We start from the raw sequence: 17,636 nt of genomic DNA on the forward strand, positions 1-17,636 counted from the left end.
GTTGTACAAGGATTAACTCCCACAAGAAGAGGAGAATGTTGAAGCTGGCGGCGTTGAAAACAGTATTTGTTTACGAGGCCACATTTTCAACGATCGAGTCATGGTGTTGATTTCCATGCAACATTAAACCTATTATGATATTCGCGCATCGTTTATGAGTCTGTTTGAGAACCGCCACGAAATTTCTGGAGCTAGAGGAAAATAGCACTACATTAGTCACAAATGATCTGACATGATCAATCACATTATAGACTAAGTTTCAACCCCCTTGAAAGGTGTCTCAGGAGGTTTCGTGTACTCGAAGTTGAACAGAGAATAACAAGGGATCATCTCAATAAATGTCAAGCTATTCTCATTTACCTCCTTTAAACCGGATCTTTCTACATTTCCCTCTTTGTTTGTGTGTCAATTTTAAGACTCGCCTTGGTGGTGAATTACACGGTCGTAAATTTCCTGCCCTAGCGGCTAACATAGAAACAAAAGGGGTGTTGCGGATGCTCGAACGGCACACTTGTTTTGTACGCACTTTCTATTCGTCCTTGACACCGATCGCAAAAGCAGCGGGAATGTGACAAACAAGAACTTTCTTTTATGTTTTTATCGCGCAGTTCGCTTCTTGGTGCCGTGGATCGTTCCCCGAGGGAAGATTTCCGTCCCAATTTCCCATCCTCATTCAAATAAGAGGCGCAATTTAAATGTTTGCGCCTCACACGACCTGTACCGTTCCACCTTCGTCGCGTTCAAATTCGCCGCAGAATGTTTCTAATAATTGAAAAATTATCCCTAACCCCTTCCTTTGGTGGGTTGATGTTGTATCAAATTTAAAAATGCCTCAAGATATCCGTCGCCATCCGGTCATCCGGTCAAGCCACATGTTCGACAGCCTGGGCAACTTTTGAAAGACACGCTCTAGAAACGGGCTGACGGAGGATGGAATTGGGGGCACCGATTGTTCTATTCCTGGCTCGCATAACTCGCAACTAACTCATTCACGGCGATCACTCGCCATCCCACGGAAGTTACACGCAAATTAGCCCCAAAAAGTATACGACAGAAAAAAAAATGGGAAGAAATCGTTTACGTTGTCAAAGAACGTCGATTTCGGGATATGCGAAAATGCGTACGCGTTCGATGACTCAGCTGGCCACCGGTCAGTCGGTCGGATCAAATAAAGTTTACTACCATATGTACACACACACACACACACACACACACACACACAGACAAACGAAACACCTTGTCATCCACTTGCCCTTCCCACAGCGCTTCCGGTCATTTCGCGATCCTCATGCCAACTGTTGCGAGTGTATCGGTGCGATGTTGTTCCACCCGTCGATGTTTGGTTCTGCAGCTTGGCCACGGAGCGTACAATTTGAACCAGATGTTTTCGCAACGTTGGCCACACCGCCCGGGCCGTCTCTGTCGTCATCGTGTTGAAGGTGGGTGAACGGCAGCAACGGCTCGAAATTTTGAGACGATGAGCCATCGAACGGTTTGTTTACAGCGACGCTACGCAAGCTTGCTGGTAAACAATCCGGACTCCGGGGCGAATATCTGCGCTTCATCTTTGATTAGTGTAGGTCGGATTGATGCGTTATTATTCGTGTTGCGTAACGGAAGGAAGCGAACGACTGATGGGTTGGATTATTTTGCGGTTATCGTCACCCGCCCACGGAGTAAACATCGGTAGCAACAAGTGGCATTATTAGTTATCAGTAATTCAAACACAGAAATTAACATTACAGATTATTCAAATGAATTAACTTACGCAACTGTTTTATGAAACCAAAACAACGAGTTGAATTAATTTTTATTTCTGACATTTCCTCAAATGGTTTTGCGCTTTGTTACAAAACGAAGCTAAGATAAGTAAAATGAAATCTTTTCTCACTAGGATAAAACAGTGTAGCACATGCAAATTAACCCTGCGTGAGCATGATATTGTTTAATAACTGCTGCCCCTTCGGTGGAATGAACCATGTTCGTAACGAGTTTTATTTGAATCCGGCAAACGGCGCTCCGTCAGCCTGCGCCTATGCAACCAGCATTGCATTCAACGAGGATCATTTGATCGCAAGTTTATTTTAGATGTGGGAAATTATTACATTCAATGCTTTGCCATTTTGAATAACATCGGTTATGGAGAATACTGTCGAATCACAACATCAAAACGGTCTTTGAGACCCATACCTAACGACGTCCATCGTGTTACACCGAGAACATTAAAAACACATTGCTTACAGCCTACCTGGACGGTCTCACATTTCGTCCTCCACGCTCACCTTGTTCGAGTACCCGAGGCTTTCGATCGGTTTCGCCGGCTGTTTCTCCAGCTCCCGTCGCTCCTGGGCCTCGATCGACCACGGCTGCAGCTCGCCGGACGCACCGAACCAGTAGATGACGCACCCGACGAGGTAGATGCCGGCCGCGATGTAGAACACGGTCTTCCACTCGTCGTCGCTCTTGTTCGACGTTATGTACCCGGTGATGATGGGGCTCACGATGCCCGGGATGGTGGCGAACGTGTTCGAAATGCCCATCAGCACGCCGGCACTCTTCGGCGAGAGGTCCAGGTGGTTGACGGCGAAGCCGGACCACGCGAACGCACCCAGTCCGACGGCGATCGTAATGCAGGTTATAGTTGGCCCCGGCTCAAGGATGAACGCACCGACGATCATGAACACCGTCTGGGCGAGGAAGGCACCACAGTTGAAGTACCGGCGGACCTGGGTCGTCGTCAGGTAGCCCTTCAGCTGGCACCAATCGGCCAGATAGCCGGACACGAACAGCAAGATGCCCATCACCAGATACGGCACGGCCGACACAAAGCCTGTCTTTTCCAGCTCGAAGTGCATCGCATCTGCAAGGAGGACCTCATTAGAAATAGTCCGAGGGGTGGACCACGAAAGAAAGCACCTAATTACCTTTCAAAAACGTTGGCAACTGAGTGAGCAGCGTATAGAAGCCCCAGTTCTCGGAGAAGTGCGACACGACCAGCGCCCACACGGCCACCGATGTCAGGATACCCTTCCACGGGTGGCGCACCTTGTCCTGCTCGCCCTCGGTGCGCCCGAGCGACTCCAGGATGAACTCCTTCTCCCGCTGACTGATCCACTTGTCCACCTCGGGTGACGTCTTCACGAAGAACATCCACGCGCAGAACCACAAGCAACCGATCACGCCAAACACGTAGAAGACGCTCTCCCAGCCCCAGGCGTTCGCCAGAATACCGCTCAGCGGCATGGCCACAACCGTACCGGCGTAGTTTCCGGCGAAGGCGATCGACGCCATGCGGGAACGCTCGCTCGGCGGAGCCCACCGGGACCAAACAGCGTGGATGCACGGAAAGGTGACACCCTCGAAGATGCCCTCCACAATGCGCACGGCCAGCAGGACCGCCACACCCGCTTTGGCCGCCAGCGGAGTTAACAGAGTCAACACGGCGGTTGTACCAATCCCAACGCCAAACACCTGCCGCCAAAGATAAACAATGAAAGACAGTTTTAATTAAATTCCAACAACTCGCAACACCAGCCCGGTTGCCATTGATTTGGTTTTTGGTACTCCAGACGCAAACTCACATAATTGCCTCCGAAACGGTTCGAGATGAAGCCACCCAAGAAGGGCGTCAGTATGTAGCCGTAGAAGAACGAACTCAGCACGTACCCCTGCAGGCTCGAGCTCCAATCAAAGTATTGCTCCTGAAAGTGCGAGGATCAAAAACATAATTCCACCATACCTTTAACCACTCCGCGAGGAACACTTGGCGACAAACAAACGGTTGATTGCGACCCGGCGCAATAACGGGCCAACTTTCTGTTTGTGTTCGTGCCCAAATTGGGCCCGGGAACTACTTACGTAGCCGACGGTACCGTTGTCGTAGTGGACGGTCCGATTCTCCGTCATGGCCACGATGGCCACGCTCAGGTTCACCCGCAGCGAGTAGACGTTGAAGAAGCCGAGGAAAGCCATAAACACCACAATGTAGCGGCGCCGCTTCCAAAACATCCACAACGGAGCGTCGATGCCATCACTGTCGGGGGTGGCAATAACAGAAGGGAGTAATCAGTGGTTAGACACGAGTGGTCGATTTGGTGGATATAGTCATGGCCTCTTTTATTCTGGACACTGTTCGTTCAATGCTAAATCTGATGAACCTAAATCTCCTGGGCGTAATTCTGTGGCAGGGCATAAATCTGGTTATTCGTACTTCATTTAAGTGTTCTGTTCATTTATCTTAATCACCACTTTTTCATATTCTTACGCTTTCCTACGATGTATGTCTTAGTTCGAGAAGCTTTAGTGACATATATTATGAGCCATAACCAAGACGATAGTCATCAAAAAACTTTTACATGGCACAAGTTTTATTTGATCCAATTGCTCTGATGTATTTATCCCTGAAAGACCATCTTGGCTCGGTACTAGAGTGCCACCCACGCAACAAGTTCCTCGGGCAACAATGACACCGACGGAAAGGTACTCAACAATCTCGCATCCCTCCAGGCACTGTTTACAACTCGTTACGCAACAGGATGGTGCATTTATGCGGACTAACGCATCGGCACGGGGGAAAAGCGACGCATCGTACGACGCACTCCATCATCATCCCATCGAGCGTGGCACATGTCACACTGAAGACCGGCTTTGATTGAAATGAACTATAAAGAGCGGAGGGTCCAATAATCTCCCAACTAATGGCGCCGTTTAAAATATTGCCATCAAATACGATAATCCCTCTATCGAGTCCGGTACAAATCCGGCGCATGTTATCAGGATTATTAGGGAAGAAGCCCCCACCGTGTGAACCCCTCCACCATTGCCCACACGCCCCAGGGGCCGCCCCACGCAAGCATATGGTTCATAAGAGCAATTGACAAATCGAGCTCATCAATGGTCAGTGCGGAATTTGTTAATTGCTGATAAGTCACGTAGCGTGATGCCACTTATCAGCGTCGAATAAATGCAACAATACAATCCACGCCTCGCTCGATAAGGGATTGATAATTTGGTCTGAGGCTGTTCGGAATTTCCATTTAAAGCAGGTGCATAACTTTTAGGCATCAGATTTGTCGTAATAGCTCAACATAAATAAACAATATTTCAATTAGAAGAGTTTTCCATATAAATGTCAGAAACAGTTTAATAAAAATTAATGCAATTAAAATAATAACCACAAACTTTATTAAAAAGACCATCTCTAGTTGAATTAAAGCTTTACAAGCAAATATAAAAACGTTCACGAAATAATTTAATATTGAGACTTACTATAAATAAATGTTTCGCCTTCGGTTAATGATTTCTCCCAAAACAATTCTTATTTATATAAACTTTTATGAATATCTCATATTATTTTCTTTACATCAACAATCAAATTGAAAAAAAAATAATTTTTTTAAATATAATCTGAGAGGCTTTGCAAAAGAATAATCAAAATCGTAAATAATTCACCGTAAATAAATTATACGATTCACCATTCGAAAATCATTCACCATACGATTCACCAAAAAAGAAAAATTTAACAAACATTCACGGTTCAGTTGTGTTTTCTTGTAACAAGCGTACAAAGTAACTAATTGAAGCATTCCACCACATGGTAGAGTCTCGTTCAACAAAAACCGCCCTTCGCTTCTTTCGATTGTGGGACCTATTTAACGATTCAATGGGCAGATATTTCCCACATGTTCTGTAAAAAAGCTTGTTTCAACCTTCCTTCGACTACGGGCCACATTCAGGCTGCATTCACGATGAGTTTGCGTACGACCCTGAGGGTTGCATCTTCACCGAAAGGAAACGAGGTAATCCGCTTCACCCGAACTTGACCGACTTACAGTCTGTGTGAGGGCAAATATTATAAGTCCTAAGAAGCTTGATTGCACCGCGGAATGCGGAATGAAAACGAGCGGCAATTTCTATGCCCTTGTTGCGGTTTAATTATGGGCGGAAGCTGCTGTTGCCGCTGTCAAGCCCTGTGAGTGATTTATCATACGCCCGTTGCGTCGGAGTCCTTTCACTTTCCGTTACCATGTCACCAATCGCGAGCGGTACGTGGTATGTAATCTGGGTAAGATTCTAGGCCTATTAGAAACAGGGTGCAGCTCCATTTGCGGAATACCTTTTCACTTGCTCTAATAAAATAAAATTCTCAGGAATAAAGTGCATTAAACTTGTTTGGAGATTACTTTCAGATGTGTGTCTTTTTGCTCTTGACTTACTTCACTTTACTGCTCGGTTTAGTGTCCATGATTAAATCGTACCACTGTCAATTGTTGTCACTGACTGGTGGTTGATAAGCTAGCACAACCTACGACCGAAAAGCTGCAGGACACGTGATTTTATCTGCTTGTTACTACACTTTAATATTCCGCTTATTTTTTCACAAAAGCATTTCAAATTTTATAGCCCACAGGAACACTAACGAACTTTACTTTCGAATATTTTATTTATGTTGTTTTTTTGTTCGTCGAAATTTTGTTCTTGAAGTCACCGTTTATTTTTGTTTTGTTGTATTTATTCCCAATCAACTAGAGATAATACAACTACCCAGCTGTTTGGTTCCGGGTTTTCGTTGAGCCTAAAAGGTGAACTGCTCGATGCAGCTTCACCCGAACTACTACCCGGGCGCTCCCGAGGACACGGTCCAGTTCCCGTCGACCACAAACTCTCACACACACACACGCACTCTCCGCTCAATGTATCGTTGCACAATCCAGCAAGCCACCCCGAACCAACCCGCCGATGGAAAGAAACCGGCAAACCTGTTGCCGGATAACTGGTTTCCGAAAACCGAATTCAAAACGCGTTTGCGAAAGTTTTCGTACTGCAACCGTGGCGCCTTTTTTCCTCAATCGACTGCACGAGAGCTGCCGCTGCTGCTGGTGTAGGTGCCTATCACTGGACAAACAACAAAATTATGCCCCACCGCGAAACAGTGACGGTCGAGACAGAAGCGGCGTTCGAACGCACAACACAAGACGGCGAGAACAACGCAGCCGTTCCAGTTGACCACGTTCCGCCGACTGACACGAGTTGCGCCGCCCAAACCCGGCGATTGTTCGAAAGCCGCCGCGTGATCTTCGTCCACCGTTCGGCACTCGGAGTACAACGGTGGCGTTTGGCGAAATCGGTGTAGGTGTCATTATCATCAAATCGAAGCGCCACTTTTCGACCCAAGGTGGGGGGGAGGGGAGGCTTATCGAGTTTCGACAGTTGCTCTCTTGAGATCGGGTGGCTCTGTAAGTGGAGTGTTTTCTTTTCGTCGGAAGTACCCAGGCAGCAGCTCGTGTGGGGGGCGTACGATACGCATGTACTTAATTCGCATACATGCCGTGTCGCAAGCGTAGAATTGTTGACAATGTCACAAAAGCTGTGCGTGGAAGACCTTGAACTAAATTGTCGTCAGCTGAAACGATTCCGGAGCCGGATTCCAATAAATCTGTTTCAAACACCCATTCAACCTACGCGACACGTGGTGGCTTGAGGATGCGAAGTAGTACATCCTCTTATAAGGATTATTACATAATCAAACTTCTATTTCTTACAATCCCATTCGACAATTCTCTCTCACTTTAACTGAATGACAAGTGGAAATCGTCTTCGATCGTTTTTAATGATACCGTCGTTATCGTACTGACTTCATTGACTCAAATCATCCCTTTCATATGGTAATAATCAGCTGCAAAAGCGTATCATTAACGATCAGTTCTTCCACACACAAACACACTTAGGGTGAAACGAGATCGTTTTGAGGGAAAGAGAGATAGTTTAATTTGAACAACTGTCCCTCCGACCCTGGCATACAGCGTTCGGTAGGAGGCTCAGTAGTAGACAACGACCTCTACACCGATATCTCCGTTTAACAGCGAAATGATGGCTATCAAACTTTTGTTTACATCTAAGCTTGACGTTTTTCGTTGGCGTGTCGTTTTGATTTTGCTTTATTTTTCCTTCTCCAATAAGCGACCGTACCACGTACTAGGGTAATACAGGGTTGTAAACACCGTCCACCATTGTCCGCCGGTGGGATGGGGCTATTGGTGGGCATATTAAGGTATGTCCCCTCGGACATTTATCTTTACAACCCCCATTGTTATTGCCCATCATCAGCCGGTTGCAAATTGACAACCACGAACTTGGAATTCACTGCAAGATGTCGTTGCGTCGTTCGTGTCCGGTGCCACATGTCATCTTCGAGATAAGTTGCCGGGTGGGGGTCCACCTCTTGATGGGACACAAAGATCAACCTCTTGCCCTGTGCCATGTTATATCAGCTATCAATAGCTGCCATATTTAAAAACCGTTTCGTTTAGTCACTGATGTTCACTACGTCAGGAGCATTGGATTAATTTGGGTGATTTCGGTTTTTTAAAGAAATGTACATCAATCATCCAATTATTAGGGGAATGTGGGGCAAAATCCATCCGTTAAACGTGCGTGGAAAAAAAAACACAAACTTTTGAAATTAATTTAATTTGTTTTTGTGCGAAATAAATTGACTCAAGATTGAACATTTTCCCCATACATAACATACAATTGAATAATTCGATATATGGTAATGTATCTTGATGTTGAAAATAAAATTAACAATTTATTTTCCTACGATCTATTTCCATCACTTTTAATCTTATGAGCTCTTAAACTCGTCTCAATTTTATTCATAACTAGCTCGAAGCCCCGGCGAAGCTCGGGGAGGGAAAATGTGACTAAAGTTTTTATTCTTGGTTCATTTTCTATGCTACATTCAGATTGCCTACAGACATATTAGTAGCTGTGATATCACGCGGAAATTTTCTTTCACCAATAGTCTAGGGGGCAAAGTGCATGGGTGTTGTTCCGGAGGATCGGAGTTCGAATCTAGGCTAGGAAAAACTTTTTTGTTAACGGTTTAAAAAAAAAATTTCATGATTTTTTTTAGATATTTAATGTACTTTTTCAAATCTGACCATATTTTGTTACATAGATTTCAAATTATCATAACCATTATTAAATTAACAGCTTGGTGGTTCAATTTATTCACATAGCCATATATACCTGTATTTTCCCTATGCTATCCACTCGTACAACTGGTGTACTGGTAGTGGTGCTCGAGCCTTGTATATCAGAGGTTTGGTGTTCGAATCCCGGATGGGAAAATCTTTTATAGTACGAAATAACATTTTTCTTCAAAATCTACGTTTGCCATTCAAGTAGTGATATTTCTTCACTATTTCTAACTTGTGCTATGGTTCCTCGGCAAGACTACGGCTTCGCTCTTGGTAAACCCGTGTTCGAGTCCCGTTTCCACTTAGAGTCACATTGTGAAAAGCATGCTTCACCGTGCACTGTAAAAATGTAGGGTTTTATTGCCTCATCTCATGACGGGACTTTGAAACTAAGATTTATAAAAATAAAGATAAAGATTCGAGAATTTTAATTTTGTTTTGATAGTTTTTAACTTTTTTCGATTGACTATGAGAAATATGGTTTTTTGTTCAAGTAGTGCATATTTAATAATCTTATAATATGTTTTATCTTAACTGGTTTATAATAGCTTACCTTTGATAATAAGTTTCTATTACGTAACAAACAGTTTGTTTCTTAAGTATTTTTGAGTCAACTCAAACGAAAAGTATCATTTTGAGCAAAATAAAGCCTTCACTAAGGAATAAACTAAATGTTCTTGTTCTTCCCAAGTGTATGATGGCCATTTTCTATTCATTATAGCATTCGTTTCCATAAAATTAATACACTTTTATTGAATTAAGCGTACTGTTTCTGAATCCAACAGTTGCCTATCGAATACCTCAATACCTTCACCCAAGTACGCCTTAATCTAGCAAATAAAAAAATCCTCTCATAGCAACTTCAAGTTCACCAGTTCCATGCGCCGATTGCGTTATCTTCTGTTTTTCCACTCATTGCCAAATGCCACTTTTACTTTCCTTCACTGAAGTTCGTCGCACAACGGAGGGAAAAGTGCAGACGGGCAACAACCGAGCAGCAAACCAGTTTAATCGCAAACGATCACGTGTCGCTCGCCGGTGTACCTCGAAGAAGGGTTTTCCGTTTTGATTCCCACATGTTTTCCCAACTGCACTTTCCGTTTCAATCACTCGTCACCTCGTGTCGACCGACGTCGGCCAGGGTAGGCCGGCTCCACTCTCGATGACAGATGCATCACCCCGTAGCACCAGGAACTTCCAGCCCTTAAACGGTCGACGCAGGTTACGCAGTTCGTCAAGCAGTGTTTTCACTTAAAGCCTCGGGAGTTTGTTTTTCCACCTGACGGAAGGACCGGTGGCCGTTTATTCCATCAACCCGTTCGTGGACGCACCCGCTAGATTAAGCGCCCGTGTAAGGGCACCTCTTCCGACTCGATTCGAGCCCGGATTAACTAATCATGCCCATAAATGGGGCCGCGTTTGAAAATTAACTGACTTAACTCGAGCTTTCCCGGGCGATTTACGGACCGCGTTCCGTCAGACACCGGTGCCTTCAATGTCACCGTAATGAAGCCATGGCGAAGCACCAACGCCTTCCGGTTTTGCGTAGGGTTCGTTAATAAAAAAGAGCCGTCAGCAGAACACACTATTAGCACCCGTTCGATCCGGTTTCCTTCTGTTATGTTTGTTTGCATAATCGTTTCTCACGGCACATCTGCAGCCGACACCTTTATCAATCGTCTTGCAGACGCTTACACGTTTTTAGTGTATGTATTACACCGTTCCGTACGTATTGGGTGTTTGCAAAAGTATGGCCCGGTGTATCTCATTTTCTTTCATCAGTATAACTGTGAGGTTTTTGTTTTGGAATCTACCTTATCAGAAGAAACTCTTCGTTTTTTATTATTAAACCTATTTGGCAGTCAATTATTTGTCTTGCTACTGAATGGTAATGATGCGGTACGATAATTCTCCATTCGATACCGCTTATCAAACGGCCGTCATTAACCCTTCGAGAGTCAATGCATCATCTGCACCGATTATCTTAACGAAAAAAGTATTTAATTTGTTTACCGGCAGCCTTTAAACAAACACTAGGAGCGTGATTTCTTTTGCTTACTTTTTTTGTGATTCAAGTGCAAGTGGTTCTAAAATCACCTTCACGAGTTCTTAAAGCGCAGTATAATTTAACGTTCAAATTTTGTGCATTCACGGCACGAATCTTCTGATCTGACACGCGTTGGGCTCGCTTAAACAGAGCCTGTCTATAGGTTCCGCACCGAACTGCTGTCGTGCAGGTTAAGTATCTGATTGTGCACGATAATGGCTATTTACAAACAATCTTCCTACTTCTGCTACCTCTCACGTAGACGTTGAAAACTCAACCTGACCCTCGGGATCGCGTGAATGGCAGCCAGTTTGTTCGGTTCTGCCAAGCCGAATGGTGGACCACTCGAGGTAGAATCGATTGACCATCTCCATCGGGAAATAATCTGTTGTACTTGTTGAACCGGCGACTGGCCTACCTATGGACGCTTCGGAGAGCAGCAAACTGAGGTAAGTTGCGGTACTTGAGGTGCGATCACACTTGAGCTCAACCTGATTGGATCCACACCTCCTAATTTGACCCACAAGCGATGGCATCGAGGCGCCTATGTGGATGTTCTGGAAGCGGCGCCGATACATACTGGTGTTTCTGGCATTCTTTGGGTTTTTCAACGTCTACTCGCTGCGGGTGAACCTAAGTGTGGCGATTGTGGCCATGACCGAGAATCGCACCATCGAGCATCCGAATGGCACCGTCAGCTATGTGAGTGATGATAAGGCGATACTGCAGCCTGCGATGATCTTTAACGGTGTGTCTTTGCAGGAACAAGAGTTCGATTGGGATTCCAGCACGAAGGGGTACATTCTGAGCTCCTTCTTCTATGGCTACATCTTCACCCAGCTTGCCGGTGGCTACATCTCCAACGCCCTCGGTGGGAACTATGTAATAGGCTGGTGTTTAAGTGTCCTTTAGCAGTCTAGAACACATCTACATATAAACAGTATTGGACTTTCACACATCTTGTCTGCAGGTGTTTGGAGTTGGAGTTGGTACAACCGCCGCACTGACCCTACTGACTCCGCTAGCCGCTCATGGTGGATACGGCTGGCTGATAGCGATCCGTGCCCTCGAAGGTTTCTTCGAAGGAGTGACCTTCCCCTGCATGCACGCCATCTGGTCCAACTGGGCACCTCCGAGTGAGCGCTCCCGGATGGCCACGATTGCCTTCTCGGGTGTGTTCACCGGTACCGTAGCCTCGATGCTACTCAGTGGCGTGTTAGCTGACAATCTCGGCTGGGAATGGGTGTTCTACATCCTTGGGGCGTTCGGATGCCTCTGGTTTGTGGTGTGGATGGTGGTCGTGAAGAAATCACCCGAAACGGACCCCTACATCACCACCAAGGAGAAGGAATTCATACTGGCCACACAGCAGCGCACGTCTTCCGAAACGGCGGAGAAGGTACATCACCCTTGGCTTGCTATCGTGACCTCCAAGGCCGTTTGGGCCCTCATCGTGGCAAGCTTTGCCGAGAACTGGGGATTCTACACGCTGCTCACGCAACTTCCGACATTCCTGAAAGGTAAGACATGCTCGGCCCTCTGCAGATGGCTTCCTTATATAGCGATCAAACTTCCATCCGTGCAGATACGATGCACTTCGAGCTGCAGGCAGCCGGATTCCTTTCCGCTCTACCGTACCTGGCGTTGGGCAGTCTGCTCAGCTTCGCCGGCTATCTGGCGGATCTCTGCCAGATCAAACGCTGGCTCACGACAACCCAGGTTCGGCGGTACTTCAACTGTGGCGCCTTCCTGATACAAACGGTGTTCATGCTCGTCGGTGCGTTCATCCTGAAACCCGGACCAACCATCGCGTGCATCACCATCGCCGTCGGTTGCGGTTCGTTCGCCTGGTGTGGCTTCGCCGTCAACCATCTCGACCTCTCGCCCAAAAGTGCCGGCGTGCTGATGGGCATTTCCAACACCTTCTCGACCGTCGCCGGCATCGTTACGCCCATCGTTTCTGGACACATTACAGCCAACGGGGATGACGATGAATGGCGGACGGTTTTCTACATCGCGGCCGGTATCTACCTGATTGGATTCGTGATCTACTGGTTCGGGGTCTCCGGGGAGCTGCAGCCATGGTCAATCGAGGCGCAGGAGCGAGACCAAGCGCAACGGGAGAAGGAGAACGTTTTCGTTAACGGAGGGATGGTGCTGGACCAAAAGTCCTGAACGGATTAAGTCCTTGCTTACAATCTGTGGTCAAAAAATAACCTAGGATTAATTTAGAATCTTCATCTCTAACCAAAATTTAAAATATGAACTTAGCAGCACCCATCCAAGTCTTGGTCATGTCGTGTAAAAACAAATTGAAATAAGTTAATGATCAATAAACGTTATCTTGAATGTTCACTTTCACATCAGTCGACCCAATAATTAGTATCATATCCTCAGAATTAAATGAGTTCCTTTGCCACGCAATTATCACACGAAATGTATTAAAAATTCAATCCTCTACTAATGGCTGATCCTTAGGCACAATTACAACCCGGTACGATCGCATTTCCCATTTCCTGGGATGAGGTTTCCCGCCCTTCACTTCAAGACGAAAGTTGATAATTTTGCTACAAGCATGCGCTCGTGCTCGCGCATGTCCTCCAGCATCGCCGAGTGACCCTTGCGATGGATGACACAACCGATCACCATGCACATTAGCGCTGAAATTGCATCGGAACTAAGCGTCATCTAAGCTGAAACGGAAGCGATGGCAACCAACGCATCATCTCCTCATTTATCGTCGCTAAATGGTGGCGAAGGGCTTCGGTAAAGCTTCGTGTCCGTCGCAAACAGTTTCGTAGAGGGAGCGAGAGATACGAGCGGATTTCAACGGGTTTTGTGTTTTTGTTTAATGTTATTAATAACCGCCCATCGGACATCATTAATTACGACTTGCCCTGCACCATCGAGTGCTCTTCCCGGTCGCGGTCAAGCAACTCGATGGAAATTTTATGTTTTATGTTAATGCTGGTAAAGTGGAAACCAACGCGGCACAAAGTAGGCGTCGCCGCATCAAGTAAACCGCGTTCATCAGCTCAAAAACCCGTCCCCAGACGATGGACAAAGCGGAGCAACAAAACGACTTCGAGCAGGAGCTGCGACGACGACGAAAAGCGGAAAAACTACTCGCAAAAAAAGCAGCCGCCAGGGAGGCCCAAAATCAACAGTATAAAGTGAGTGATTTGCCCCCGAAGGGTTGGATGTCGCAGAAGCGTCGCCACGAGATAACGGGTTTATCAATTACGCTCGACAGTGAAGCTCTACAATTATGACAACATTAAATCCATTCTCCGACAGGATCACCTGCGGCGGGAGCGGGCGTTTTCGGACCAGACGCAGAGGAAATTTTTCGATAGCTGGGAAACCCTCTGCACGCAGGTGAAATGCGAGCAGCTGGTGGAGGAGTTGCGCCAGCAGCAGCAGTGCTTCGGGACGGTGTTCGATCGCAAAAACGGGTGCATCGATCGATTGCTTGCGGTTCGCGACGAGATTGGCGAAATTCATAGCAAGTGTCTTGGGCGGTTGAGGAACATAATTGATTACTTCATTCGTAAGTACTGAATATTGTGTTCTTAGGCCACATTACGTCTGTGATCTTTGAAATCAGATCTTAAAGGCATATCCTTTAGATCAGGGGTCGGCAAACATTTTCTAAAAACGGGCCAGACGATTGAAAGGAAACCGAAGGCGCGGGCCGGATACTTTAAACAATGAATTTATGTTTTCAAAGTAGTACCCTTTTGAATGGAATATTATCTTCATAGATAGTAAAGTTACTTAAAAGTGGTAAAAGATAAAATATTTTAAATTTGATTGTTTAACTTTTTTAAATATACTTATTTTCGATGAATTTTGGTTTTTTTTAACATGTAGTAGTAACACCTCACTCAACAATTTGAATCTTCAGTTGTGGGAAGAAAATAAGCCTTACATTATAAAAAATCCGGCAAAAACATAGATGTGTTTTTTATAAGAAGCACTAAAATTTTCTTACGGGCCGGATAAAATCAGTCGGCGGGCCGGACTTTGCCCACCCCTGATTTAGAAAATGCTGTTCTATTATTGATTGAAACCTGGAAACTCATGAATAATTGGTTGTAGGTCTCAAGGATTTCCTAACTGCAACGATGCTCGAACGTTATGAAGCCGATTGTCTAAAACTCCTCATGGATTTTCGTGAAGAAGCTGCATCCAAAGAAGTACTGATCATTACATAAAAATCAACAACTACACCACCAATAATAAACCTCTGATTTCCACTTTAAGTACCACGCTTGTTCACAGATGGAGATCCTGGATGCTTCGCTTGAAGAACTGTTGCAAAAAATGAAACAAGATGAAAAGGCCGGTAGCGATTGGCTGCTCGAGCAAACTAATATTAATAAATGTGCGGTAAGTAAGAAAAGTTTGTCCATAATTTGTATAAAGCGCGGAAAAACTCACCCCGTTCGTCGTTGTAGCAAATTGAAAGGCGTGAAATTATGCGCGATAAGAAATACAAGGAAATGGACGACCTCTACTGCCAGCTGAGAACGACACTCGACGGATACTTTCGGACCGTGCTGTTCCCGGAGCGAAAGCAAAGCTACGACCGGCTCCTCTACTACACTCAGCTCGAGCAGCAGGGCATCGAAAAGCGTCGCTGCCAAATCGCCGTCGCCCAGCTGAAGAAAACGCAACTCGAGCATACCCTCGCCCTGGTTCGCATCGGCGGAAGGAGACGACTGCGCACGCAACACAACTATCGCCGACTGCTCGAGCATAAGCTAAGCGTTCTGAAGGAGAAGCACCAACGGTTGGACGAGGATCATCAAATGCGCCTCAAGCAAACGTGCTCCATCACCCATCGCATCCTGCAAATCCTTAGCGAGCACCTTTCGTGGGGTGAAAAGATCGCCAAACTGGCGGCGATCTGCGCCCAATACGAAACCGAACAAGATCAGCAGTTCGCGTGCAAGTGGTTCCGGGACGGGACCGGCGAAACAGACCTCGACATCGAGGATCCTCGATATTTCGAGTACTTGATGCACAAGATCAATCGCGTCGAGGCGATTGCCATTATTCTGCGCGAGGAAAAGGTTGCGTTGGAGCGCGAAAACGATGCGCTCAGGGTGAAATTCAAAACCTTCTGCAAGCAACACAAAACCACTGACCCGGAAGAGCTGCTCCTGTGCGGTCAAGAAGTGATGCCTGAGTCATAAAACATCTCCTCTCAGCTTGAGCTTTAAGCCTTTATGTCTTTATCTCAATTTTCACTTAACTCTTAAAGAGCCCGGTTTTTGGGGCGTGATAGATGGACTGCCCGTCAAGGTCTCTCCACTCACCAACCCATTAGATTGTGTAACGATCCGCTGACGACATACGGTCTACTCATCGCGCACCAGAAAGGTGCTTCTTATCTTTATCAGACAATTTTGTCAGCTTTACTTCGGAGCATAAGTCTCCTACTCAAAGCACATTCTTTTCGTGGAAATAGCAGACGGTTGCTCATAAAATCGCACTTTATCTCTATGGCACACTTTGAGCCCATCAGAGTTACTGCGCGAAACACACGCGTGTCAGGCGGCAATTATTTATTTTCAATTTCAACACGTCTTTTGTATTTCGTAGCGGATCGGCGTTTTGGCGACATCCACCACGAGGTCTGTGGCACGGGAAAGCGGAAAGTGGTAAAACAAATGGGTTTCGTTAACGTACGGCACGAGCTTTTGTATTCAAATACGGCTCACATAGTCCAACTGCTATCGTCTAGACATAAGAACTCACTTACGTTTAACGAGTTTGAAGGAAATTGTTTGACCACTGTCCGGGTTAACATTCCGACTGAACTACAGACCTCAGGAAAAAAAAACATTAGATCGTCTACCATTTCGTCAGAGATGTTCACAGTTCGTCTGTAAAGCGCCAAAGCACTAATATCAGATAACACTGGAAGAATTTTGCGAGCAACCACATCTTGTGGAAGCTCACGTCGATGAGCATTGCGTGATGTGTGGAAGTAACTGTGGTTACCTTGAATTACTCAACTGCACGCCGCCAATGTTGTGATAAAAAAAAGGATGGGCAATAAAATTCTACCTTGAAAAACGTAACATTAAACTTGTCTGCTGACCAAAAACAGCACGTTTTAAAGAAAGTAAGAACATTGAGAGCCTCGACGCGTTCCCTTGTTATAAAACTTTAGTCACTTTTATAAAAGAGGGTTTAATGTAAAAAAGCTTAAATTCATTGAATACTTTCTGAACTTAGCTTGGAACGTTGTACAATTTAGCAAAAAGAGTTACTTTTTGAATAACATACGAAAACTGATCCTCATCCTGATCATTAAAAATACTGCAGTAGTCCTGAAAAAAATCCCAATTTCATTTCTTAATTACAAAGCCACTCAGTGCTGTTAAGTTTGAAAATAATGGTTCAAATCCTTTAGGTCGTCCAGATTTATTACAAATGGAATTTGGGGTGGAAATGAATATATTAAACATAAAATAAAATATTAAATTGTTTAACTTACGGTGACCAGTAATGAAATTGGTGTAACTACTTTTGACATTATTTTTTCAAGCAGCACACACGTATTTAAAACTTTAAATATCTGCCACATCACAAAA

General features: G+C 45.4%; 3 protein-coding genes across 3 annotated transcripts; 2 read left to right on the forward strand and 1 right to left on the reverse strand.

Annotated features, from left to right (window-relative positions):
- Nucleotides 1–2,258: 2,258 nt before the first annotated feature.
- On the reverse strand, nucleotides 2,259–6,244 carry LOC131281254 (sialin). The gene is made up of 5 exons (XM_058310527.1): nucleotides 6,216–6,244; nucleotides 3,859–4,033; nucleotides 3,582–3,701; nucleotides 2,925–3,471; nucleotides 2,259–2,860 (listed from the first exon to the last, which is right to left on the reverse strand). Exons 1-5 carry the CDS (start codon nucleotides 6,242–6,244, stop codon nucleotides 2,259–2,261), a joined length of 1,473 nt encoding a protein of 490 aa, XP_058166510.1.
- Nucleotides 6,245–11,448: 5,204 nt separating this feature from the next.
- LOC131294082 (sialin-like) lies at nucleotides 11,449–13,203 on the forward strand. Its single transcript, XM_058322129.1, has 5 exons — nucleotides 11,449–11,477; nucleotides 11,556–11,730; nucleotides 11,791–11,910; nucleotides 11,999–12,548; nucleotides 12,614–13,203. Exons 1-5 carry the CDS (start codon nucleotides 11,449–11,451, stop codon nucleotides 13,201–13,203), a joined length of 1,464 nt encoding a protein of 487 aa, XP_058178112.1.
- An 881-nt stretch (nucleotides 13,204–14,084) lies between these two features.
- On the forward strand, nucleotides 14,085–16,229 carry LOC131294589 (uncharacterized). Its single transcript, XM_058322635.1, has 5 exons — nucleotides 14,085–14,201; nucleotides 14,326–14,578; nucleotides 15,130–15,227; nucleotides 15,295–15,420; nucleotides 15,489–16,229. The coding sequence occupies exons 1-5, from the start codon at nucleotides 14,085–14,087 to the stop codon at nucleotides 16,227–16,229; spliced, it is 1,335 nt and encodes a 444-aa protein (XP_058178618.1).
- The last annotated feature ends 1,407 nt before the right edge of the window (nucleotides 16,230–17,636 follow it).

Source organism: Anopheles ziemanni, chromosome 2 (assembly GCF_943734765.1).
Source record: "Anopheles ziemanni chromosome 2, idAnoZiCoDA_A2_x.2, whole genome shotgun sequence".
Classification (NCBI taxonomy): Eukaryota; Metazoa; Arthropoda; class Insecta; order Diptera; family Culicidae; genus Anopheles; species Anopheles ziemanni.

Bases quoted from the DNA above. Each gene is read 5' to 3' on its own strand.
- LOC131294589 (XM_058322635.1), top strand. From the start codon at position 14,085: ATGGACAAAGCGGAGCAACAAAACGACTTCGAGCAGGAGCTGCGACGA. The intron at 14,202-14,325 runs GTGAGTGATTTG...ATTCTCCGACAG, and splicing joins CCCAAAATCAACAGTATAAA to GATCACCTGCGGCGGGAGCG. The intron at 15,421-15,488 runs GTAAGTAAGAAA...TCGTCGTTGTAG, and splicing joins CTAATATTAATAAATGTGCG to CAAATTGAAAGGCGTGAAAT.
- LOC131281254 (XM_058310527.1), bottom strand. From the start codon at position 6,244: ATGGACACTAAACCGAGCAGTAAAGTGAA. The intron at 4,034-6,215 runs GTAAGTCAAGAG...CACCCCCGACAG, and splicing joins AAACCGAGCAGTAAAGTGAA to TGATGGCATCGACGCTCCGT. The intron at 3,702-3,858 runs GTAAGTAGTTCC...TCGCACTTTCAG, and splicing joins ACAACGGTACCGTCGGCTAC to GAGCAATACTTTGATTGGAG.
- LOC131294082 (XM_058322129.1), top strand. From the start codon at position 11,449: ATGGACGCTTCGGAGAGCAGCAAACTGAG. The intron at 11,731-11,790 runs GTGAGTGATGAT...GTGTCTTTGCAG, and splicing joins CGAATGGCACCGTCAGCTAT to GAACAAGAGTTCGATTGGGA. The intron at 12,549-12,613 runs GTAAGACATGCT...CCATCCGTGCAG, and splicing joins ACTTCCGACATTCCTGAAAG to ATACGATGCACTTCGAGCTG.